Consider the following 24,901-nt stretch of genomic DNA (forward strand, 5'->3'; position numbering starts at 1 on the left):
TTCACGAGGAATAACACCTATTTTGAAACAGTTATTTCAGGAGTGATTATTTCAAAATCACTTATTTAGAAATAGTTTCCTGGTGTAGACATACCTGTAGATGTTCTGTGCCTTAGAGATGCTCAATGGGGGAATCCCTCTTTCTCTGGAGCAGGTTAAGGAGATAACCTCTGCATGGTGCCTTGGACATGAAGGGTGCTGAATGACTGATGATCATCATTAAAACTCCAGTGCTTTCTAATACCTCAGCACAAAGGAAAAACACCCTAGAGCACTAATAATAATAATGCTAAGCGTTTTGCAGCCATAGATCGTCATATACTTTGCATGTGGTGAGCATTTCGTTACTTTCTTTGGCCGTGGCTACTGCCATTTTCCACCTTTGCCAAGTTGCATGCAAAGGTGAGAACTATACCTCCCCAGCATTGCATTGTTTTTTACCACCTTGGCTAGCCTGGTCTGAGCAAGCTGAACAGTTGGGGGTCCAGGTATGACCTAAGGGGCTGTGAGTGGCATGAACTTTCCTGGGTGCAGTGCTCTATCTAACACTGCTGGCTCTGAGAATGGAGCTGGGATTAGCTGGGTTCCTGCCTAGGTATTTGCCTACACTGTCAGCACTACAGCTGCATGGCTCCGGAGCACTAGCGTGTAAACATTAAAGCCATGGAAGGGTTCTCTGTGACTGCAGTCATCCACCTTGCCGCTAGCTAGGCTGCGGGGAGGGAGAATTCCTCGGGCACCCTGTTTCCGGGAAGGGGGGGAGGTAAAGGGGTTAGAATTTGAAGCACAGAACACTAGAACCGGAAGGGACCTCGAGAGATCAGGTCCAGTCCCGGGCCAGTCTGAATAGTGGCAGGGCAGAATGAACCCTCCTGTGGCCAGGAGATTTTGTGGGGCACCTGCAGGGGAGGGTTATGGGCCTGGGAGGGAGTTCGGGACCGGAGGGGATTCTGACCCGGGACAGGAGATTGGGGTGCAGGAGGGGAGGCGAGGTGCAGGCTGCACGCTGTGGCCCCCCGCCCCTGCTGGAAGCTGCCATGCCCGTGTACCCCTGGGGGGAGGCGGGAGGCGGGAGTGTATCTCGGGGCACGGGGCGGGGTATCTCCGGGCACGGGGCGGGGTATCTCCGGGCACGGGGCGGGGTATCTCGCTCGCCACGGGCTGGGGCGGCTAATTAGACGAGCGGAGCCCTGTCTGCAGGGCCCGGAGCCCGAGGGGGGGAGCCCGAGGCACTAGCAGGCCCAGGGCTGCAGGCCGGCTCCCGGGCGACCCTACAATAACAGGGCCTGGCGCGCTCATGAATATTCATAGGGCCCGTCCGTAGCCCGCCCAGCCTGGTGAATATTCATATATGCAAATCAGCGGCCCCGTCGCCAGGGCGTCATCAGCCGGGGCCGGGCGGGCCCAGCCGCTGCCGGCAGAGGCCGCAGATGGCGGCGCCCTCGGCCCCGCGGCCGCCCCGGCCCCGCAAGGAGCCGCAGCCGCTGGTCATCCCCCGGAGCGCGGCCGAGGAGCAGCGGCTGCGGCTGGAGCGGCTCATGAAGAACCCGGTGAGCCCCCCCCGGCCCCCCCCCCGCTACGGGCCCCCCCGGCCTGGCCCCCCCCCGCTACGGGCCCCCCCCCGGCCCCCCCGGATACTGAGCCCCCCCCGCCTGGCCCGGGCCCCCCGGATACTGAGCCCCCCCGCCTGGCCCGGGCCCCCTGGCCCGGGCCCCCCCCCCCGCTACGGGCCCCCCCCGGCCCGGGCCCCCCCCCCGGATACTGAGCCCCCGGCCCGGGCCCCCCGGATACTGAGCCCCCCCCCCCGCTACGGGCCCCCCCCCCCGCTACGGGCCCCCCCCCGGATACTGAGCCCCCCCGGATACTGAGCCCCCCCCGGCCCGGGCCCCCGGATACTGAGCCCCCCCCGGCCCGGGCCCCCCGGATACTGAGGCCCCCCTGGATACTGAGCCCCCCCCGGCCTGGCCCGGGCCCCCCCGATACTGAGCCCCCCCCGGCCTGGCCCGGGCCCCCCCGATACTGAGCCCCCCCCGGCCTGGCCCGGGCCCCCCCGATACTGAGCCCCCCCCGGCCCGGGCCCCCCCGCTACAGGCCCCCCGGATACTGGGCCCCCCCCGCTACGGGCCCCCCGGATACTGAGCCCGCCCGGCCCCTCCCGCTACGGGCCCCCTGGCCTGGTCCCTCAATGCTGAGCCCCCCACCTGCTACAGGGCCCCAGGCTTGGTCCCCCCTTTCCTGGACCCCTGATACGAGCCCCTGCCCTGCGCCAGCCAGCCCCTGAATTGGACCCTTCCTCCTCTGCCTGGGACCGAGCCCTAGATCTGTGCCCCTTCCTCCCCCCGACTGGTCTCCTGGCGTGACAATCCTTGGGACTGACCCGTGGCACCTCTCTAGTGCTGGGCTCCTGGACCGACCTGGTGCTGTTCCCTCAGCTCCATCCTGGACTCCTGTGATTCCCCTCTGGGAGTGGGTCCCGTTCTTGCCCTTGGGGCAACCCAAAGCGTCCTCTCCCAATTGATACCACCCCCAGCTGCCCACCCTTTTCGTGCAATGACTGCCCTCCCGTGCCCCACCGATTGCTCCTTAGCACTGTCCGTCTCCTGCCCAGCCCAGCCCAGCCCGTGTTCTGACACATCCTGGTTCCCTCTCTGCACCTGATTCCTCTTCCTTCTCTGGAGGAACCCCAGCCTCAGGACTGATCCTCCCTTCCTGTCACAACCCTCCCCCCCCCCCCCCTCACAATCAAGCTCCCTTTCCTGACTGAGGACTGGTTCCACCTGGTACTGTCGCTTCCAGCTCTGTCCTAGGGCACCTGGATTCCTATGTGGGGAACTCATTCTCCTTCCTTGTCCAGGATACCCTAACCTCCTCTGCATTGATCTCCTCCCTTGGTGCCCTTTTCTCCAAACTGATCTTGCTCTCTATGATGGTGACCGAAACAAACCTCTTCAAGACTGGGTCGTCCTCAGGCCTGACCTCCCTCCTTGTGCTGGAGTCCTGGACCAAGCACCCTTTCTCCGGACTAATCCCCCTTTACCCTTTTTGCTGGGGTCCCCTTTGTGCATGGGGCACCCTGATTCTTCCCCTCTAGAGGACTGATTCTCTCATATCCTTTTCTAAGTGGCCCACTGTGGCTCCATACATCTTTTCCATCCATGTGTGGAATCATTTTTTATATGTGCAAAAGGATGCCACCAAGAGAAACAAAAACCTGCTTGTGGGCGCTCTCCCAATCACCTGAGCATTTGAATCTCTCCTGAGAAACCACACAAATGTACATCTCACAGAGAGCCCTGACCATAACCCTCCACTCTGTATGCTGGGAGGAATCCCAGATTCAGTGGGTGGGATGCAGTGGAGAAAGGAGGGCTGACACCGACCTCCAGTTCTCATTCTGGGAATAGGGATTTAAGAGTTTAAATGGTTAACCAATAACACGATGCTTATCGGCTACTGTTAATGATTGAACTCTGAAGGGGCAGCAGTTAAACTGTGTAACTGATAGAATTTTTATCAGGTGCCCAGTTAATATTTTTATTCAGTTTTTACATCCCTCTCTGGGGGTATCCCCGACTCCTCTTCCTCCACTGAGGGAGAATTGCTGGCACAGTTATACTTCTTCTAAGGTCTGTGGTGACATGGAGAGATTCCACCATTGTGTGGATATCAACTTTTGATAATGTATTAACACTTCCGCTCTTCCCAGAGGAGATATTGATGGTTGGCTTATGTCTTATTGTAGGATAAGACTGTTCCAATCCCTGAAAAACTAAATGAATGGGCCCCACGCCCTCCCCCGGAATTTGTGAGAGATGTTATGGGTAAGGATGCTGTTCTTCTGATAACTCTAGAGCGAATGGCCTAACCTGAGATGAGTGTGTAATAAAGAGTAGTGCAAGTGCTCTTCTGCTGTCCACCTCTGGTAAGAAAAGAGCCTGGAATGTGAGTTGGGTGGCATTTTTCCAAATGGTCTTTTTATTAGTCTATATTAGTGGTGGGCAGCCTGCAGGCTGTGTGTGGCCCACTGGGGCTCCACCTGCAGCCCACAGACCCAAGTCTGCCCTGCTCCTCCAATATGCCTCTTGGAGCCCTGCACTTCCTACGCCTCCCGCCCCCTCCCTATTCCGAGCTGGAATGCCACAAATCATCTGTTTAGATCTGTTCCAGCTCTGGGAGGGAGGGGGAGAAGCAGGGATGGAGCGCAAATCAGGTGATTGGTGGTGCCCCGAATGTGCTGGGAGGGAGGTGGAGATGTAGGAAGTGGGGGGTGCTAGTGCCCCAGTATGCGAGTGGTGCCTCGGGGAGGAGGCAGATGGAGACCGCTGGGCTGCAGGCAGAACCCCGGTGGACTGCAGTCCACGGAGGTGAAGGAGGGCCACTTGTGCCTACTCTGTGGTTGCCCATCGCTGGTCTACGTTGTGGCTGATTATTTTCAGAGTATAATGTGAACAGCACCTAAGCCTCCCCAGAAAGCTTGTCTGCACTGTGTGGGTAGAGGCAAGTGCAGCAGTACTGATAGTGAGAAGGATCTGCCCTTCTCTGGGATTTCAAAGTGCTTTGGAAATGCAAATTCAGACTTCATAGCTCCTTCTGTGAGTGTATTATCCCTATGTCTCAGAAGGTGGGAAACTGAGATGCATAATAAACATCTGTGCTAGGATGTAAAATCCCCTTTAATTGGTTAACCGGTGGTAACAGCATATTTGCTGGGCAAACTTGTGATGGTCTTTACTTCCTACAATGTCTGTCAGCTATAGCCCATTGGCCTCCATGTGGGAGCATCTTAGATGTTAGCCTCTTAGTCATTTTAAAACAGGAATTTTGTCCAACTCGGTCTCCAAAGACAAGCCCCAGAGCTGCTGAGTCCTTGCAGAGCGCACCAGACTCTGCTGCTGCACCATGGATCATTCCCTTTGCTCTCTGAGTAGCAGACTGTCTACTGACACCTGTGCCATTGGCAGGTTCTAGCGCTGGAGCCGGCAGTGGGGAATTCCATGTGTACCGACATCTGCGTCGGCGAGAGTACCAGAGGCAGGACTTTATGGATGCCATGGCTGAGAAAGTAAGTGGGCCCCTTATTGCAGTCCGTTGTCCGACTGCTCAGTGTTCATTGCATTTTTTTTTGAGTGAGAGAGAAATCGGATTCACTTCGAACTGGCTGGTTTTCCTAATATGGGATGTGTGGGGTCCAGGAAAACCTGCATTAACACAGCAGGCTTATTGCATAAGACCCGTGTCATTCTCTCTGTAGGGCAATGGTCACCAACTAGTAGCTCAGGATCTGACAGGTGATCTTGATTGGCTTGGCTGGGAGGCTATCAAGTGCTGGCATTTCAGTGTCCCCTCCTTGCACTGCCCTGCTGCTCCTGCCCAGAGCCTCAGCTGTCCCCCGGAAGCCTCCTGCTTGTTGTGCAGAGTGAGGGAGACAGGGGCACTGATGTCACTCTCCCCCTCCGCTGTACCCCATCTTCCCAGAGTGAGGAGGGCAGGGCCTCAGGAAAGGGGTGGGGTAGGGGGTATTTGTGTTTGTGGTAGATCCTGGACCGACTTAAATTCAAAAAGTGATCTTGTGCTTAAAAAAGTTAAAGACTACTGCTGTAGGGGATGACCTGGCTGGAGGTGGACTAAGCCAGAGCTCTTGTGCCCCTATTCCCAAATATGACTTTAAAATGCTTTAAAAATCAATAGAAACATGAGTAGATTCTTCCCAGTCAACAAAAGGAGCCACATTGGTTACTTGGTTTACAAAGACAGCATCAAAACAAACACTTGTTGAAGTCAGGAATCAAAAATTGCACACTCCTGAACTTGCACTTAAGTCCTGGACCTGCAATACTTTAGCACTGCTCTCCCACGGACCTTTGTCCCCATTTGATTCCCCCTCTCAGCAAATCTTTCAAATATTTGTATGGTGCTGCTGATATCTTCCATATAATTCCCTCATGTCTCTTATAGAACTTTATAGGGCCAAATCCTCAGGTTCTTGCTGTCTTCATGTTGATTAAGTCTCCACCCTTTTCCTCCTCCCCTCAGCTAAAGGTCTTGGAATGCGGCTTATGCTATTAAATTTTACGTACAACGTTATTCTTATCAGTACACACTTAATTTAAAAAAGCACCCACAGCAAACCCGCTGGCAAATCTCCCCACTGTGTCTGAGATCTCTCCCTACATTCATTTATATAATCACATTGTTTAAATTGTAACCAAAATATCACACAATCAATTACAGCAAAAACTAGATGACGAATACCAGAAGAAACTGGAGAAGAATAAGATGATTGCAGAGGAGCAAACAGCAAAACGCAGAAGGAAGCGGTAAGGGCAAATGCTCCTGGGAGACTGAGCACAGGAACGCTACATGCTTTATGATCTGCCCGTAGCTATGAACTGTGGCTCAATGCTGTCTTCCGCTGTCCAGATCTTTCAGCTCTGATTTCTGGCTACAAAGACCAGTTTCAAAAGTGTCTCCATTACACTTTTAAATGAGTATCTGTAGTGCTCGGAGCCAAGAACTTTTAAGTTGAGAAAATGACTGTGCATCTTGGGTATTTGCAGGGATATGAGTCTACAGGAAAAAGGCTGATGACTTTGTAGCTCAGTCTTCTGTGTAAGTCAACATGATTTATTCAGCTTATTGTTTTATGTGGATGTTCAGAAAGCCGTACCCATTTACATAGCAAAACGGATCTGTAGTCTATTTAAGTCACCAGTACTGAGTATGTGCTCTATATACCAGTAGTGAGTGAAAATATATTAAGTATATGGAACCACTGACTAATTAAAATGTTTAAAACCACATTATAACTGACTGCTATCCATCAGTATGTATAAGATTGACACTGCTAAATTCCTCCAGGAATTGAACAGGAATGATGGAGGCATGTGAATTTTGTACTGTTTAGTTCTATGCCTTTTAAAAACACCAGGGCAACTGAGAGGACTCAATTTTCAAAGATGTTGAGCCCTGACAGCTTCTGCTCACCACCACTGGAAGCCAGTTTTCAGGTTTCTAGTGACTGAAAGGTGCCACCTGTTGTTGAAAGGTCTGCAAAATTAGTTGTTTGTCTCAGTTAATGTATTTGAGCATAAGTATCCACATTGCCAACAGCCATGCCACTCTTGACTCTAACTGGTACCTTGTGAGCATCCTTCACATAAGGGCCAAGAAGAGAATAAGCCATGGAGAAGGAAATTCCATCCTGCTCCTACAGGTGTTCCCCACACCGATGGGGAGATGAGTCAGTAATAAATCAGTGTCCTTAGAGATAATTTTAAGTTAAAACCTTGTTCTTGATAACACCTTCCCTTTTTTTTTAAATGTTCAGCTTTAATCAGCTGACTTCACCTTTCTGTTTGCTTTTTGGGCTTTTTTTTACCTTGGATAATGAAAATAAATGAGTTGCGTTCATTTTTGTTTCATGTTCCATTTTTAGCTATTTTCCTGGGAGACTGGCAACCTCAGTTTGTACAGGAGCAGCCGAAAATGGAAGTTCCAAGATGGAATAAAAACAACTTGAATGTTTCTGTTGGTCTTGTTTTGTGAAACTTCACTCTCACTAAATGGAAAATTGAGCGGATTTGACCTGAATTTGTCAAGATTCAAGTGTCAAACCTGATAGCGACACCTCATCTAACACATTAAAATGTACAAAAAGATTTAAATGCTTCCATTTGCACCAACACAAGCATTTTTCTTGTTTTGCAGCCAGAAGTTAAAAGAGAAGAAACTGCTGGCTAAGAAAAGTAAACTTGATCAAAAGAAACCACAAGAGGGTCAGTGGAATTGAGTTTTCCCCTTTCTCAGGTCTCAGTTCTGCTCTGTAATACAAGGACAACAGCTGATTTTATATGTCCACTGCTGAGCCTGCAGTTTGTGTCTGTGTGGCAGAGGACAAGCTAGTCAAACTGAAAATTTCAGTGTAATTTTCAAAAGCCACGTGGAAATTCACTGAGAATGGGAGCTAGGCTAGTAAATCATGTGGGGTATGTTTGTGCAGCAGCCAGGGCAGACAGACATGCGTGTTCTGCTACAGCTGGTGCACTAACAGTATGGACATAACAGCTCAGACTTACCACCAGAATACAGACCAAGAGGGTTTGGATGGGGTGTGGACTCAGCCAATGCCACGGCCCATACTGCGGTATCCACGTTGCTCAAGATAGCAGGTTAAAACCAGCAGAATTAGTGCAGCTGTCTGGGCTGGGAAGCAACCTCCTTCCTACAACGTAGACATACCCGTAGGGTGCGGGGTGGGTGTGGGGTGGGGAACCTTTGGTGGTCTGCAACTTAATTTGATCCAGCCTGCAGCATGTCTCGGCACAGCAGGCCAAAATGCTAGCTTGCTCCACTGTGTAGGGCAGCTGCAGATCTCAGCACCCTCCCCATGGGGCTAGAGCGCTAGGAATGTAAGTGACTAGAGTCACTACTTGCTCCATCTCCCCTATCCCCCCGCTGCCTCTGCATCAGAGGCAGCAAGGGGGGGAGCAGGAACCGGTGCTGGGGGGAGCCATCTTAAAAACCAGTTCCTTCCACCATGGTGCAGGTGGGGGGCTAGGGAGGCAGATGTTCAGCAGTCCAGGACCTGGAAGGAGCCGGGACTGCTCAGTCCCAGCTCGAGCCAGGTCCCAGACCTACCCTTGCTGAGGCTCTGTTTAATGTAGTAGGAGCTGGGCTGCCTGCATGCCCGGCTCCTGCTACATTTAAACTGCAGAGCCACAGTGGGGCCCCTTACCGACTAATTATATAGTCAAAGTTAATTGTATCGACTACACAATTAGTCAATTAACTGCCTCTTAACATCCTTTTAGAGCATGATGTATGCCAGGTTAACTCTGAGTGAGGGGTGGTGGCGTGTTTTTGTTTGGTTTTGCTTCCCATCTTGAGAGCAAGTGAGTAATGACAGTTTGGGAGGTTTTCTGCTTGTGTGTGGGCCCCCAACTGTGGGCCAGTGGTAGGGGTAGCCGGTTAACAGGTTACCTGGTAAGTATTGCCTTATTGGCATGCTTATTGGTGTAACTGGTTAGCTGGTGCTGGGCCCAGCTGGACCAGTGCCCCTGCCCACTACTCTAGTTCAGCTTGGCCCATGATGCTGTGGGAGCCACTTTGGCGATGCGATACCACCACCACCCGCAGTGCAGTGTGATGCAGTAGATCTAGATTAACCTGTTAACATTTTAACTGGGATTTTTACATCCCTAGTCAGTGGCCCTGACCAAAAAAGGTTCCCCTGCCTGCCTTAGGTGCTTCTGAAAATGTTGCGCTTCGTTCAGAATATTGCTGACATACCCACTGATTCTGTTTGCTCCTTACATGCAGCAAAGTAAGTGTCTTCCTAAGGGGACAATGTGGCAACTACTTTGGCTCAGTGAAACTGAGGCCTTGTAGAATTAGAGTATTTTTTTTAAAAAAAAGGAATCCTAGAATACTGGAAGGGACCTCGAGGTCATCGAGTCCAGGCGCTTGCCTTCATGGCTGGACCCAGTACCATCTAGACCGTCCCTGATAGATGTCTATCTAACCTGCTCTTAAATATCTCCAGAGATGGAGATTCCACAAGCTCCCTAGGCAACTGGCAGGCTATGACTACACTGGCATGATTTTCCGGAAATGCTTTTAACGGAAAAGTTTTCCGTTAAAAGCATTTTCAGAAAATCACGTCTAGATTGGCAGGACGCTTTTCCGCAAAAGCACTTTTTGTGGAAAAGCGTCCGTGCCAATCTAGATGCGCTTTTCTGCAAAAAAAGCCCCGATCGCCATTTTAGCCATTGGGGCTTTTTTGAGGAAAACAGTACTGTGCTGTCTACACTGGCCCTCTTGCGCAAATGATTTGCGCAAGAGGGCTTTTGCCCGAACGGGAGCAGCACAGTATTTCCACAAGAACACTGAAGATCTTACATGAGATCGTCAGTGTTCTTGCAGCAATTCAGGTGGCCAGTGTAGACAGCTGACAAGTTTTTCCGCAAAAGCAGATGATTTTGCAGAAAAACTTGCCAGTCTAGACACAGCCGCAGTGTTTAACCATCCTGACAGTTAGGAAGTTTTTGCTATTATCCAACCTAAACCTCCCTTGCTGCTTGTTATATCCTCAGAGACCAAGGAGACCAATTTTTCTCCCTCCTCGTTGTGTGACACCTTTTAGATACCTGAAAACCACTATCATGTCCCCTCTCAATCTTCTCTTTTCCAAACTAAACAAGCCCAATTCTTTCAGTCTTCATTCATAGGTCATGTTCTCTAGACTTTTAATCATTCTTGTTGCTCTTCTCTGAGCCTTCTCCAATTTCTCCACATCTTTCTTGAAATTTGGTGTCCAGAACTGGACACAATACTCCAATTGAGGCTTAATCATCGCAGAGTAGAGCAGAAGAATGACTTCTCATGTCTTGCTCACCACACTCCTGTTAGTGCATCTGTGACCGAGCCGAGACAGACCTCTCGGTTGTCTTCTCCCCGGCCCGGCAAACTGTCCCGAACGTCCCACCACCTCACCCGTAGTTTTGTCCTTGACTGGCTTCCCTGGCCAGTCTGTCTATATTCCTCACGGCTCAATGCCCCTGCTCGGAGCATACTAGGGGGTCTGAAAAAAAGGGGGGGTTTCATCACTTCTCTTCCCCAGTCATGGGGTACTTGCTCCTCGGGGGAGGGGGGGGAGAGCAGGGCCCAGGCCTGCCCTCACTCACGGGCCCCAGCCCAGGGCCCTAAGGACGCGGACCCCTCTGGGTCCGGTCTGGCTGACGGGGGCGTCCCGCCGGAGCTTGTCAGCCCACAAACCTAGCACAATCCTGCCCTGGGCTACTTCCCCCCCCCCCCTTTTTTTTTTAAGAAATAATTCAAGCCACAAAGTGCTGCTGTGTTATTACACAGGAAGTTGTTGAGGGCTATAGCAATGCTGACAGTGTTGCTGGATATGAGAGTTGGTTGGCATTTCTACCTACCTTTGACTTCATTTGTATTTCTGCTTTTAAAACACATGCTTATTTGACCCTGACATTTGCCAGCCTGTGATTTACTGAAAGAGGGAGTCAAACTAATCTTGGCCATGAGTCCTCTGAAACGACACTACAGATGGATTTAGTCCTGTGTTATCAGTTCACAAGTTTGTTGCTTGATCATGAGAGCAAAGTAAATTTCAGAGTCGCTTTTTTTCCCTAGTGTCCTGTTTAACTGGTTACATACTGGAGGAGGTGAAACAAAAAACAGGACTATGTAGCACTTAAAAGACTAACAAGATGGTTTATTAGGTGATGAGCTTTCGTGGGCCAGACCCACTTCCTCAGATTCGATCTGAGTAAGTGGGACTGACCCACGAAAGCTCATCACCTAATAAACCATCTTGTTAGTCTTTTAAGTGCTACGTCGTCCTGTTTTTTGTTTCAGCTCCACCAGACTAACTTGGCTACATTTCTATCACTGGAGGAGGTGGAATTGCTGTATCAATCTCTGGTGATGTGGAGACTTTCACCTCTAGGTTGTTAGTTTGAGCATCACAGCTGGCAGTAACTGGCAACCATCTTGGAAGTTTTGTCAAGCTATCAAGGTCCCTTCTGTCCTCTAGCGAGCGCCCTTCCAAAACAAGGGCCAGGGTGAAGCTATTGGTTACATTCTGTAGGGAAACTTCTTCTCTGAATTAATAGGACTTCAGTCTCGAGTACTGGGAGTCGCCTTCACTTTTTTTCACTTGAGGGTGTCTAATATCAAGCAACATCATGTAGTTTCACCACTTGGTGGCACCAAGCTACTGAAAAATAAATGCTGTGTATGAGGGTTGGCATTTGGGCTGAGCACAGTGTGTCCCAAACGAAATTACGGTGCAAGAGCTGGAGAGGGGGCGATAGGGAGGAGTTTTGAATCAAGGTCCCATTGCGCCCAAAGTTCCTCATGGGGGTTCTCGGAAATGGTCCTTCTCCACAGATTGAGACTTGGGTTGCTTTTCACATTCTCCCAAAGAACTCCATGTACTACTGAGCAAGGCCAAACCTGGCAATCGATTACTAGTCCCTGCATAGCAATAAAATAACTGTAAACTTGAGTGGGCGTTTACCTAGAGCAGGGGTGGGGAACTGACAGCCCAGGGGCCAGATGCAACCCCTGACTTACCTGGATCTGGCCCCCTGAGGCTCGCACTTCCACCCCAGCATTGGGGAGCCTGCGCTACCCACCCGCCATCCCAAAATCTACTAGCCTGGTCCCCCAAGCTCTGGTATGCGAGGGGAATGTGGGGAGCAACTGATTTTTTTTTTCTATGGGTCAGCAGCCCCTGACTCAAAAAAAAGTTTTTCACCGCTGACCTAGAGGTCTGAGAGGTGCTAGTAATAACTGGGAGCAATGGGATAAGATTAAGAAAATGAAGCTGTGAATATTGGATGAGGGCATATCCGAATAGAGAAATTGTTCACTTGTGCCTATGGTTTCACTTGGAACCCTATTGCATGGAGCCTTTAAAACTTATCAGGAGATGTTGGTAAATACATGGTAGGGAGCAATCCTGCAATCACACTTTAGGAATGGACAAGGTAGGTAACCTAATAAAATCTTCCTTTTCTAACTTCTGAAGTTTCCTTTCTGTTTAATATATTGGTGTGCACACTGTGTTACATGTAATCAGCACATTCTGCTTTCCTCCTTAGAGTCTGACCAATCTCAAGAGCCACAGACCAGTGAGGAAGAAGGGGAGGAGGAAGAGAAGGACGATGATGCAGAAGAGTCCAGCTTCGTGATGGGAAGATGATGCTAAAGCAGTGGCAGCTGGAAACAATGTTCATTGCTTTATGTTCAGGAACATGGAAGCTTTCATCGCAGCTGGGCAGAACCCATTAGCATATGTTGTACCTGCTTGACAGTGGAGGTGTGACCTTCACATCTGAGTCCCAAAGGCTTTTGGTAGAAGGCTGCCAAATAATTTTCATAACTGCTTGTATAACTGCTGTGCAGTCTGCTATACGGTTGCTCTGAGACAGCCACAAGCCTGTGTTACCCTAGAGTTCTTTCTAGCATGGCCCAAAGTGTTTTCTGGCTGAGATCTAAAACATATCCATCAACATTTAGGGCAGATTCTACCCCAAAGGCTGGGTACACAACTTCCTTTGAAATCAGTAGGAATGGGATATATGTTCCCGAGGGCAGAATTTAGCCCGAAGCAAGATTGGTCTGGGCTCAAACTTCCCTACACTGTGAGTGTTTTTCAATTTGGGGTTTTGTATTGGGCCCATCTATAACCGAAATCAATCGGTTTCTGTTGCTAGACAGGTGTGAGCGACTTAAACAGAGGATCCATTTTTTATTGCTCAAATGTGCCCTATCCGTTTCTTTTAAATTTTTCTATTAATAAAAAGGGAATGTCTGATGTCCTGTCTGCTCTTACTTGAATGTGATTTAATAAGAATCTCTTGCTTGCTGTGGGTGTGGTTTTTTTTTTAAGCTAGACTGAAGAGTTTTTAAAGGGCATGAAGAATAATTTGTTTCATCAGAGGGGAAAGCTTGTGAAATTCCAGGAAATCCTTAAAGGAGAAATACTTGCCTCCTGGCAGTGCTGTGCTATCTCAGCCATGTTTGGATTAAGGGACATAAAGATCAGTAGTGGTTTTGTCACTTAAGTTGGAGATAACAGATGTGAGACTGTACAGAGCTGCTGCGTATACTGTGCGTTTAATTTTTTGGTAGGAGGAACTATTGTTCCTCATTTTTTCAGATGAAAGTAGGTGTCACTAATGTCAGACATCAGAGCTACTAACTTAAGGGGGAGCAGCATCACTATCAGGCAGTGAATCTTGTGTTGCTCTATGAAACGTTTTGCAGTGCTGGGACACGCATAGTCTTAAAGACAGTCTTGGGGGCGGTCTGTGCAAAAATGCCCAACACAGTGCAGCGTCAGGGTTACTTAGCCTCCGTCTCAGTTAAACTAAAACGGAAGCCTATTGTGTCCATTGCCCATAGCCTGGATTGAAGAAAATAACGACTACTTTTTAACTTAGAAGTGCTGATCGTTTTTTAATGCTTTCAGTCCAGAAGAGATTTTCCCCCTTTCAGGCTGTGATAAAATGTTAAATAACCTAAGAAAATAGTAAAAGAAGGTGAGACCATTAGATCAGCTTGATACTGCTGCCTAAAACTAGTTGTGGTGTTTGAACAAGTTAATGCTTCTCTATAAAGTTATTTGCGTTGTGGGAAAACTGACTTTTGTCACGTGCTAGAGGCGTTTAGTTTTTTTCTATTTCTCTAGGGTTAGATCCCTTTCCTTAATGGCCTCCGGCAGGGTAACATCTCCTTCAGTGGTGGAAAGCTGCATTGTATTCTTTGGAGTTCATCATTGCTATAAATGCTCTTTTGTTCTTTGTACACTCTTGCCTACTCCCAATGTGGGGAGTAGGATTGAAGAGACTGACTGACTCCCTGACCAATGAGATAATGGTGTGTGAGGAAATATATTTTATTGGACTAACTTCTGTTGCTGAGAGGGAAAAACTTTTGCACTGACAGTGCTCTTCAGGGCTGGGAAGTATGTTCCCGGTAAGCTGTGTGCTTGTGCAACTGCTCAGGAGAGATTCGGTGCTGCCTGGCTGATTAGCAGAGCTCTCACAGCTTGGTTTTATGTTTCTATTGATGGTGCCCTTTCACATGTGCATTGGTGCATATTAAAATTTTTCTGCACACGGACAGAAAAAAATCCACACAAGGATGGAGAAGATTAGAGGGGACATTAACTCGGAGTGTCACAGCTAAATAGGAGGCAGAAAAGATTGTTTAGCCTTTGTAGGCAGCAATGTATATTTCAAGGGACCATTCAAGGTGACAGGACATGTCAACACCAGAGGTAGGTGGGTGGGAGGAAGGAAGTGAGGGAAGGTGAAAAAGCAGCTCGGATGGGGCAGAGTGGCTGTTGTGGTGAGCTATAATTCCTGTGCACCTATCCAGTCCATGATTTGTAGTGTCTAGCAAAGTTATTTAAATTCCCTGGCTCGTTCTTTGAAGATGATCTGCCAGCTTTCCTTTATGAATAAGGACCCATGGATGACAGGGTGTGTTTATCTTTTTTCATTGTCTTGTGAGCCCATGCAAGAGTGGAGTGATTGGCTTCACCTACATAGTTGTTGAAGTATGTGGTGTGCTGACAGACGCTACATATTAAACACTGATCAGTGGCATTTGCTCATGGATCTTGCTACAGACATGACTTAGGAGGGCTGTACCCTCTGCTTGTCCTACGCATGCGGAAGGGTGGGTGAACTTTCCACACTATGATGATTTGTAGGAGACAGTTAAAACATAGACTATTTCCCAGCCTGAATGTGTGTAAAGGACGGAAGGGAAGGGAGGAATATGAGTCTCATGAATAAACTGTACCCTGAGGCATTGCTTCTCCTCTCAGCTGTCAGGCTGCTGGGCTGAATGAAATGAATAGGGCTTTTCATTAACTAAAGGCAAATGTGTCACCTAAGGCTTCTTGTCTGAATGGTGAAGATGGACTTGTCTGTCCCAAAACATTAGAGTTCAAATGCGTTAAAGCTGTTTAGCCTGGTTGTTGCCTAATGACTCTGTAATTACCTATAGTGAACAGTGTATACACACAAATCTACTGCCAAGCAAAGCTCATCCAAAAACTGAATATGGGCCACTGAAGATTAAATGTGCCCTGCCCTCTCCTTTGCTGGCAATTTCTGGTAGGGCTGAACGTGTGCACCAGTTCAGGCTGTGTTAGGTGTATGTCACAAGGAATCCTGTCAAGAAGTGTACAAGCTGCCTTAGGGCTACATTTCAATAGGACCCCTCAAGAACACAGCATTGTAGAGTAAGTAGTCATGCTGGATGTCGGTACCCTGAACACTTAAGGGCACAGTATGCTCTTCTAAAGGAAAATTAATATATCCTCATCAAATAGAAAGGAAAACTGAAGGACAGCAGGGGAAGTGACTTGTTCTGGGTCCTACAAAAGGTCAACAGCAAAAACCCACCTTTCTGGATTTCTAGTCCAATGCAGTCCCAAATGAGGATTGGTAAAATAAAGGCTTCATAGAATACTAGAACTGGAAGGGACCTCAAGAGGTCATCAAGTCCAGTCCCCTGCCCTCAGAGCAGGACCAAGCACCATATAGATCAGGGCTACTCAACTTTGGAAGCCCCGGGGCCACAATGATAGTCACAGCACATGCCGAGGGCTGCAACTTATGTGTGATTGCATACACATACAAATAGTTTATTTCACATTGACAGGCATGAATACAAAGATTAAGGCAAGACTACACAACATGTAGGCCCTGTCAGTTCTGATATTAATACAATGCAATATTTATCCAATTTCCACCCATCTGACAGCACTTTTAATGAGCAATGTCAGCCCAGGAATTTAACTACTAAAATGCATATCAACAGAAGACCATTATATTGATTACTTTTTTGTTTTGGCTCCTACCCGTGGGTCCCATGTTGAGTAGCCCCGGTCTAAAACATCCTTGATAGACATATGTCTAACCTCTAAAATATCTCCAGTGATGGAGATTCCACAACCTCCCTAGGCAATTTATTCCAGTGTTTAAACATCCTGACAAAGTTTTTCCTATTGTCCAACCTAAACCTCCTTTGCTGCAGTTTAAGCCCATTGCTTCTTGTCCTATCATCAGAGGCCAAGGAGAACAATTCACACCCCCCACCACCACCACCACCTCCCTGTGACACCCTTTTAGATGCCTGAAAATGCTATCATGTCCCCCCTCAGTCTTCTCTTCCAAACTAAACAAGCCCAATTCTTGCAGCCTTGCCTCATAGATCATGCTTTCAAGACTTTTAATAATTTTTGTTGCTCTTCTCTGGACCTTCTCTAATTTCTCCACATCTTTCTTGAAATGTGGTGCCCAGAACTGGACACAATACTCCAACTGAGGCCTAATCAGCGCAGAGTAGAGTGGAGAATGACTTCTCGTGTCTTGCTTACAACACTCCTGTTGATGCATACCAGAATCATGTTTGCTTTTTTTGCAATAGCATCACACTGTTGACTCATATTTAGCTTGTGGTTCACTATGACCCCTAGATCCCTTTCTGCAGTATTCCTTCCTAGACAGTGACTTCCCATTCTGTATGTGTGATACGGATTGTTCCTTCCTAAGTGGAACACTTTGCATTTGTCCTTATTAATCTTCATTCTATTTTCCTCAGACCATTTCTCTAGTTTGTCCAAATCATTTTGAATTGTTATCCTATCCTCCAAAGCAGTTGCCACCCTTCCCAACTTGATATTATCTGCAAACTTAATAAGTGTCCTCTCTATGCCAATATCTAAATCATTGATGAAGATATTGAACAGAACTGGTCCCAGAACACCTCTGTGAAACCCCACTTGTTATGCCCTTCTAAAACTGAGCAACTTTTAGCATCTTGTCTTGAATGAATGCAAAAACTGAACCACCTAAATGGTTAGTCAATTAAAATAGTTGTATTATTGCAGGCATAAAAGTTTTTTGGGATGGGTTCTGTCCCTTTCATTGGTTTTACCCTGTGTTTTCTTTCTCTTTTTGCTCCCAAAGTGATTTCTAAAAGAGGGGAAGACTCTGAAGGTCAAGCTTCCCTATTGTGCTACTTTTTCTTGGTAACTTCTGATATGAAATGTGCATTTTCCTGTATCTCCTTTCTAAGTAAAGAACCACTGTTGCCTCTTCCCCACACTGTAGTTCTCCATCTCTTATTCCTCCTGTGATAAGCTCCTCCAGGGTTTCCTGCTGAGTCAATAGAGAGGGCACAGCCCAGGGTGCTGTGTTCTGGCTTTGTTTTTAATGTACTAAGAGATGCTCTTGTTTTCTGCAGCCAGAGGTGGCTGCAACCCAGAGGAAGAGATCACAGCCTTTCTGAGTTCATCTCAGTGAGACAAAATAGGGATGGTTGCTGGGGTGTATAATTATTCTGCAATATCACAGACAAGATCTGTTGTTTCCATTCTATTGAGCGTGCCCCCCCTGTGCAAAGAACAGTGGTTATGTCAGAATGGGCTTGTGATTAAATTTTGATGCAATGGATTTGCCTTTTGATCTTCAGAAAAGGCTCCTTCAAAGGACTGTAGGCCTGGTAAAGATGATTATATGCTTGGTTGCTCCTGGGTCATTTTCTCTGTGTGCTTTGAATGTAGCACCTTGCTCTGAAGCAGCCAGGAGCACTCTCCAGTGCAGTCCTTATAAACCACCCAGGCTACGTCTACACTGGCCCCTTTTCCGGAAGGGGCATGGTAATTTTTGAAATCGCAATAGGGAAATCCGTGGGGGATTTAAATATCCCCCGCGGCATTTAAATAAAAATGTCTGCCGCTTTTTTCCGGCTTTTAGAAAAGCCGGAAAAGAGTGTCTACACTGGCCCCGATCCTCCGGAAAAAAAGCCCTTTTTTCAAAGTAGGAATAAGATCCTCCGGAAAAGGGCTTTTTTTTCCGGAGGATCGGGGCCAGTATAGACGCTCTTTTCCGGCTTTTCTAAAAGCCGGAAAAAAGTGGTGGACATTTTTATTTAAATGCTGTGGGGGATATTTAAATCCCCTGTGCATTTCCCTATTGTGATTTCAAAAATTACCATGCCCCTTCTGGAAAAGGGGCCAGTGTAGACGAGCCCCCAGGGTATAGGCCTGGCAGACTGGGCCACTCTGATCAGGTGCTCTTCTGCCTGTTGCCAGAGGGGGGAGATGGCCCACTTGTTGGGCATTCCCTGGAGAGGAGTAGCACAAGCTCTGAAGCCCCAGTCCTGGGAGCCATAGGTCAGGTATTCATAGAATGCTAGGACTGGAAGGGACCGTGATGGGTCATTGAGTCCAGTCCCCTGCCCTCACAGCAGGGCCCAGTACCATCTCTGACAAATTTTTGCCCCAGATCCCTAAATGGCCTCTGCAAGGATTGAACTCACAGCCCTGGGCTTAGCAGGCCCCTGCTCCAACCACTGAGCCGTCCTTCCCCCCAACTGCAGGTTACCCCAGGCAGCCTCTGCCCCCACACGTCCCCTATCAATCTGTGGGGCAGCACTGCAGGGTATGGGGGGCTCTGCACCCTCCTGCCCCACCCACTTCACCCAGACCCTCCGTCCTCTCCCCGCAAGGGCAGCCCCAGACTCCGCCCCATCCCGGGACGAGCGGCAGGCCCCGCCTACCTCGCTCCTGAGCCCCCCCTTCGGTCTGGAGCTGGCTCAGGTCACGTGACGCAGGACTCCCCGAGTCACGTGCCAGGGGCTCCAGTGTTGCCTTGGCAGCGGCGGCGGCGGCTCCGGCGCAGTCAGCGGGGCTGAGCGGACGCGCCAGGGCGCTGCCCCCGCCACGGTGCGTGAGTGACGGGCCCGTCCGGGGCCCTGCCTGGGGCTCGGGGCACCTAGCAAAACGCCGGGGGGGGGTGTTGGAGCAGGGGGAGGGCCCCCCCAGGAGGATGCGGGGGGGGGGGGTGTTGGAGCAGGGGGAGGGGCCCCCCAGGAGGATGCGGGGGGGGTGTTGGAGCAGGGGGAGGGGCCCCCCAGGAGGATGCGGGGGGGGGGGTGTTGGAGCAGGGGGAGGGCCCCCCCAGGAGGATGCGGGGGGGGGTGTTGGAGCAGGGGGAGGGGCCCCCCCAGGAGGATGCGGGGGGGGTGTTGGAGCAGGGGGAGGGCCCCCCCAGGAGGATGCGGGGGGGGGTGTTGGAGCAGGGGGAGGGGCCCCCCAGGAGGATGCGGGGGGGGGGTGTTGGAGCAGGGGGAGGGGCCCCCCCAGGAGGATGCGGGGGGGGGGGTGTTGGAGCAGGGGGAGGGGCCCCCCAGGAGGATGCGGGGGGGGGTGTTGGAGCAGGGGGAGGGGCCCCCCAGGAGGATGCGGGGGGGGGGTTGGAGCAGGGGGAGGGGCCCCCCAGGAGGATGCGGGGGGGGGTGTTGGAGCAGGGGGAGGGGCCCCCCCAGGAGGATGCGGGGGGGGGGTTGGAGCAGGGGGAGGGGCCCCCCCAGGAGGATGCGGGGGGGGGGTTGGAGCAGGGGGAGGGGCCCCCCAGGAGGATGCGGGGGGGGGGTTGGAGCAGGGGGAGGGGCCCCCCAGGAGGATGCGGGGGGGGGGGGTTGGAGCAGGGGGAGGGGCCCCCAGGAGGATGCGGGGGGGGGTGTTGGAGGGGCCCCCCAGGAGGATGCGGGGGGGGGTGTTGGAGCAGGGGGAGGGGCCCCCCAGGAGGATGCGGGGGGGGTGTTGGAGCAGGGGGAGGGGCCCCCCAGGAGGATGCGGGGGGGGGGTGTTGGAGCAGGGGGAGGGGCCCCCCAGGAGGATGCGGGGGGGGTGTTGGAGCAGGGGGAGGGGCCCCCCAGGAGGATGCGGGGGGGGGTGTTGGAGCAGGGGGAGGGGCCCCCCCAGGAGGATGCGGGGGGGGGTGTTGGAGCAGGGGGAGGGGCCCCCCCAGGAGGATGCGGGGGGGGTGTTGGAGCAGGGGGAGGGGCCCCCCAGGAGGATGCGGGGGGGGGGGTGTTGGAGCAGGGGGAGGGGCCCCCCAGGAGGATGCGGGGGGGGGGTGTTGGAGCAGGGGGAGGGGCCCCCCAGGAGGATGCGGGGGGGGTGTTGGAGCAGGGGGAGGGGCCCCCCAGGAGGATGCGGGGGGGTGTTGGAGCAGGGGGAGGGGCCCCCAAGGAGGATGCGGGGGGGACTCTGGGGATGCTTGGGGGACTGTCTGGGGGTGGACAGCTGCACGGCGCTTGGGGCACAGTCTCGCGGGGGCCGGGGAGGGGTGGGGGTGCTGCGCTCGTGCCCCTGGCTAAGGGGGGACGCTGACACCCCCTCTGGCAATCCAGGCACTAGGAGGACTCGCTGGTCGGTGGCTCCTGGTGCCCATGTGTTGGCCACCTTTGCCTTGTAACGGGGCAGGATTTGTGGGCTTCCCTGCAATTGGGGATGGGGCCAGGCTAAGCCATGGCATGTAGGGGTCCTAAAGCTAATGGAAACTGAGCATAAAACATAGGTGATTTGTGGTAGCACTTCAGGGGGTGCATTGCCCCTCTGTGCCCCTGCCAAAATTTTAATTGCTAACTGGGGTGGCCCCTCATGCTTCTTCCCTTTCCCTCTGGGCGGCTCTTCCTGCACCCCTTCCCATGCAGGCACCAGTCACCTTTGCGGTGAAGTGCCAGACCGGGGATGGGTGGGGGATCCACACCACCAGTGTCTTGAACCTGAGAGGGGGCCTAGGTTCTTGAAACCAAGTTCGTAGACAGTACTATGATTAATTCAGCAAACAATCAGTACACCTGTTAGACGGCGCCGTCTCCTTGTTTCCTGGGTGTGCATTTAAAATTAAGTGTAGGCAGCTGAGATCCAAGGCATGGCAAAGCCTTTCCCTGCAATGTTTGCTGCTGTGAGGGCAAATATGAGACAAATCAAAAACAATACTGGCACTAGCAGAAAGCTTTCCATCTTCCATACGTTTTATTGGCATGACATGCAGTGGGGACAGATGCATCTCTGTTGTAACTCCAGGATCACTGACGTCAGTGACGTTACCCCAGGAATGAATTTGGCCCAGAGTGTTTGCAATGTTATTTGGACATATTGGCTCCTGGATAAATGAGAGACAAGATAGGTGAAGGAATATCTTTTATTGAGCCAATAAAGTTGGTCCAGTAAAAGGTATTCTTCCATGCTCTGAGAGGCAACAGCTGGTCATCCTGTCCCTATCATATTGCAAGGGGAAAACCAGGATTCCGAGAATAATTCTGCCACTCTATTCAGATGCCTGGCTAATGATTATAATGCAGTAAAACTGTTCTGTTAAAGACACGATCCGTACAGGAATCTACTTCTGGGTCTCCTATTGCAGCCCTCAGAACTGCTCAGTAATTCCTACTGCAGTCAGCAAAAGTGCTCCCACCGGCATTTTTTGTTGCTTTTCTGGCATTGGACTTTTCTTATCCACTGGTTGCAGTGTTGTTATTTTAGGATATCCATCCAGCTCCTCGCATCCCAAGAGTCAATGCCTCCCACTAATGGTATTTTTTTTAAAAAGGGAGACTATTCACCTGTGAATCTGCTTCTTGAAAATATCCTGCAAGAGTTTCACAGACCACTGTGATCCTGGAGCCGCCTTCTCCTCTTTGCACGGATGTTTCTGAGGTGGTGTCACTTTGCTTTGGTTTGTACTGTCACATCCCTTGGGATGTTTTTGTAGACATTTTATTTCTACATGGAAATAAATTGGGTGCTCTTGTTTCCTGCACAGCTCAGGAACTGAGTAGAAATGCTCCAAGGGCTGCAACTGCTGATGCAGGCTGACCAGGAGGAGGATCTTGCACTCTAATTACCACTGTGTGAGAGGGCCAAAGACTGAAAGAATCTGGAGTGAGAACCCTCTGTCATTGTAGCTGCAAAATAGTAGAAATTGCCAATGAGAAATGTTTCCTTGTTTGCCACAGCAACGTACTCTTAGAATCCTAGGGAGGGAGGAGACCTCAGGAGATCATTGAATCCAACCCCCTGCCTAAAGCAGGACCAACCCCAACTAAATCACCCCAGCCAGGGTTTTGTCAAGCCAAGACTTAGAAACCTGTAGGGATGGAGATTCCACCACCTCCCTAGGGACCCATCCCAGTGCTTCACCATCCTTATAGGGAAATAGTTTTTCATTTGGTTCACAACTACATGTACAAGTAGGATCCATTTTAAAATAGAATATGGAATGAGGGCAGTTTCTACATATTGTTGGCACTTAAGTGACATTTACCTCCATCACTTTTTGAAACTCTAGTGTTTATTATTTACCGTATATTAGTTATGCTTGTAGTCCCCATTTATGCTGCCTGGGTGTGAATAAAAATAATTAATACCAAACTAGAGCCAAGGTGCTTTTGACCTTGCAGAGTAGTGCTGAGATGAATTCGTACTACACCATGCATGTTCCTATGCATGCGCCTGTTTTTTCCAGATATGTATAAATATTCATAGTGTTAAATGCTGGTGTGATCCAGTTCTGCAGTAGCTAATGCGTGCCATTCTTGTTGAGGTCAGTGGCCATTTTGTTGGTATAAGAATTGATTGTGGGATCAAGGTCTCTGTTGTTTATCTAAAACCTCCTAATTAATATATGAGTTTCAAACATGCGCCAGAGTTCACAAACACTGCTCACTGAAATTCTGTTATATGTCCGTGAGTAATAGTGTGATCAGAACTCTCAAGAGGGTGCCTTTTAAATAACAATACGGTTAACTCACAATGTTAATGAAAGTGATGTCTGGGTCATGGTCAGTGTTGTAAAGAGTCCTTTGAAATAATGTTATTAGTTTAACTCGCTTTTCGTATAGTTGTTTGAATCTGAAGATGTTTGAACATTTATGAAACTACATAGTTGAGAAGTAAAACCTGATTTCCCCTCATGAGTCATAGCTTTCTCTTCCCTAAGCGAGGCTGATGGAAGAAGTAAAGAAGCACAAATATTGGTCATAAATATTGGCTGATAAGCATGAAATGGGGTGAGTGGGTTAGAAAATCCACAGCTGTCCCTTTCAGGCTGCCAGCCAGTTTGACTGCTATGCATTTTATGCTATTCAGCTCCTTTGGTGTCTTTGCAATCTGAGGAAGGAGGAAACTGAACCAGTGTAAAATGAACTGTGGTGTTACAGTTCAGCACAACTGCATCTGTATTCTCCCTTTGTGGTCCAGCAATGGACCCCGTTTCCTAGGAGTCCAGCTCCCATTTGTTACCTCTTTGGAGTAGAGTCCTTCTTCTCTTTCCCATGTGATTGGAGTTTTCTCCAGCCTGCACAATTACCTGCCTACACTATGTTTTTCTCAGCAAACCAGGCTTCCTAAACAGGCCAGTACTGGTACATTACTTTCTCTTTGGAGGCTTATGACCAATGTAACTGCCAGCAGTTATGTTAACACAGCTCTTTATAAGCCAGCACATTTATTCTTACAGTGAAAGCATTACAGTGACAACATATGAAAACAACAAAATAATGTACACACATGCTAGTAAGCTTATACACTAGCGCCTGCACAAATCCCACACTCCAACGAGAACTTTGGTAGGAGTCAGTCCTTCAAAACCCACACACAGGATTTTCTGTGGTTAAAAGTTCATACCAGCCTTAGCTCAGAATATGTTAGTCTTTCTTGGGCCTTTGATCTTGTGATTCCAGGACAGGTAATCAGTAGGCAATCACCCTCCTTTTAGCATGTAGCTTCAAAAGGCTGGGCTTTTGCAAAACTGGAGGTGGGAATTTGCATTTGCCGCCCCCTAAATATTCCCCAGACAAAGCACTTGACATTGCTTGTCCAAAAGTCCACTTTTGCCTGACCCATTTTTCAAAATAGTCCTTTGAAGCTCATACAGTTTCCCAGGTTCAAAGCCCATCTTTCTCCTAAAGAGGTTAAATACAATCCTAGCCCACATTAATATATAAACTTTGCCTTTGATACAATGAACTCCACAGACACTTCAGTTTAATTCAGTAGGGTTTTTCAAGGACATTGCAGGAAATTGCCATATTTTTCATGGTGACTTAATTGAAAACGCTTTAATTTAGAAAATAATTAAAACTGATACACTGAATGCAGTAGCTGATATTATAGTAGTGCTTTAATAAGAAACTTTTTGAGGCACACATCTATAATGCATCATGAAATTAAACTGTGTTACTTTGGAAACACAATACAGGTTGCACATCCCAAAACTGGCACTCTCTGGTCCAGCAACATCTGGCCAGTCTGCTAAAAAATTTACTGGGGGGAAGGAGGGGGGAGAAATGTATGTAGTTTATAGCATTAACCTGTAAGCTTTTGCTTATTGGTTAATCGACTACACTATTCCATCCCTAGCTGGGACCAGGACCGGCGATATCCCCCAGCAGTGCTGGGCCAGGGCCAGAACCCCATGCAGCCTGCAGAAGTGGAGCCAGAGCCTGCAGGCTGCTGGGGCATCGGAGCCAGAGCCCCTGGCAGCCATTGGCAGCA

The 24,901-nt window shown here is 49.7% G+C and overlaps 2 protein-coding genes across 7 annotated transcripts in view; both read left to right on the top strand.

Annotated features, from left to right (window-relative positions):
- The first annotated feature begins 1,133 nt into the window (after positions 1-1,133).
- PRKRIP1 (PRKR interacting protein 1) lies at positions 1,134-13,345 on the top strand. Of its 2 annotated transcripts, XM_075904412.1 has the most exons (6): positions 1,143-1,550; positions 3,743-3,821; positions 4,962-5,062; positions 6,232-6,317; positions 7,708-7,775; positions 12,630-13,345. In XM_075904412.1, the coding sequence occupies exons 1-6, from the start codon at positions 1,431-1,433 to the stop codon at positions 12,728-12,730; spliced, it is 555 nt and encodes a 184-aa protein (XP_075760527.1). In that variant the 5' UTR covers positions 1,143-1,430; the 3' UTR covers positions 12,731-13,345. The 2 variants fall into 2 exon arrangements, with proteins under 2 accessions (XP_075760528.1, XP_075760527.1); XM_075904413.1 differs by lacking the exons at positions 7,708-7,775; positions 12,630-13,345 and adding an exon at positions 7,436-7,524 and having other exon boundaries at positions 1,134-1,550.
- Positions 13,346-19,127: 5,782 nt separating this feature from the next.
- Positions 19,128-24,901, top strand: part of ORAI2 (ORAI calcium release-activated calcium modulator 2) — a 35,163-nt gene continuing 29,389 nt past the window's right edge. For 3 of the 5 annotated variants that reach the window (XM_075904414.1, XM_075904416.1, XM_075904415.1), the window contains exons 1-2: positions 19,128-19,279; positions 21,957-22,063. In XM_075904414.1, the coding sequence (XP_075760529.1) occupies positions 22,053-22,063 (11 nt within the window). In that variant the 5' untranslated portion in view covers positions 19,128-19,279; positions 21,957-22,052. The remainder of the gene's footprint in view (positions 19,280-21,956; positions 22,064-24,901) is intronic. The other 2 variants (XM_075904417.1, XM_075904418.1) reach the window with 2 other exon arrangements.

This window comes from Pelodiscus sinensis, chromosome 21 (genome assembly GCF_049634645.1).
Source record: "Pelodiscus sinensis isolate JC-2024 chromosome 21, ASM4963464v1, whole genome shotgun sequence".
Lineage (NCBI taxonomy): Eukaryota > Metazoa > Chordata > Testudines > Trionychidae > Pelodiscus > Pelodiscus sinensis.

Excerpts from the sequence above, each read along its gene's own strand:
- PRKRIP1 (XM_075904412.1), top strand. The coding sequence starts at position 1,431 with ATGGCGGCGCCCTCGGCCCCGCGGCCGCCCCGGCCCCGCAAGGAGCCG. Across the intron at positions 1,551-3,742 it reads AGCGGCTCATGAAGAACCCG|GATAAGACTGTTCCAATCCC; the intron begins GTGAGCCCCCCC and ends GTCTTATTGTAG. Across the intron at positions 6,318-7,707 it reads GCAAAACGCAGAAGGAAGCG|CCAGAAGTTAAAAGAGAAGA; the intron begins GTAAGGGCAAAT and ends CTTGTTTTGCAG.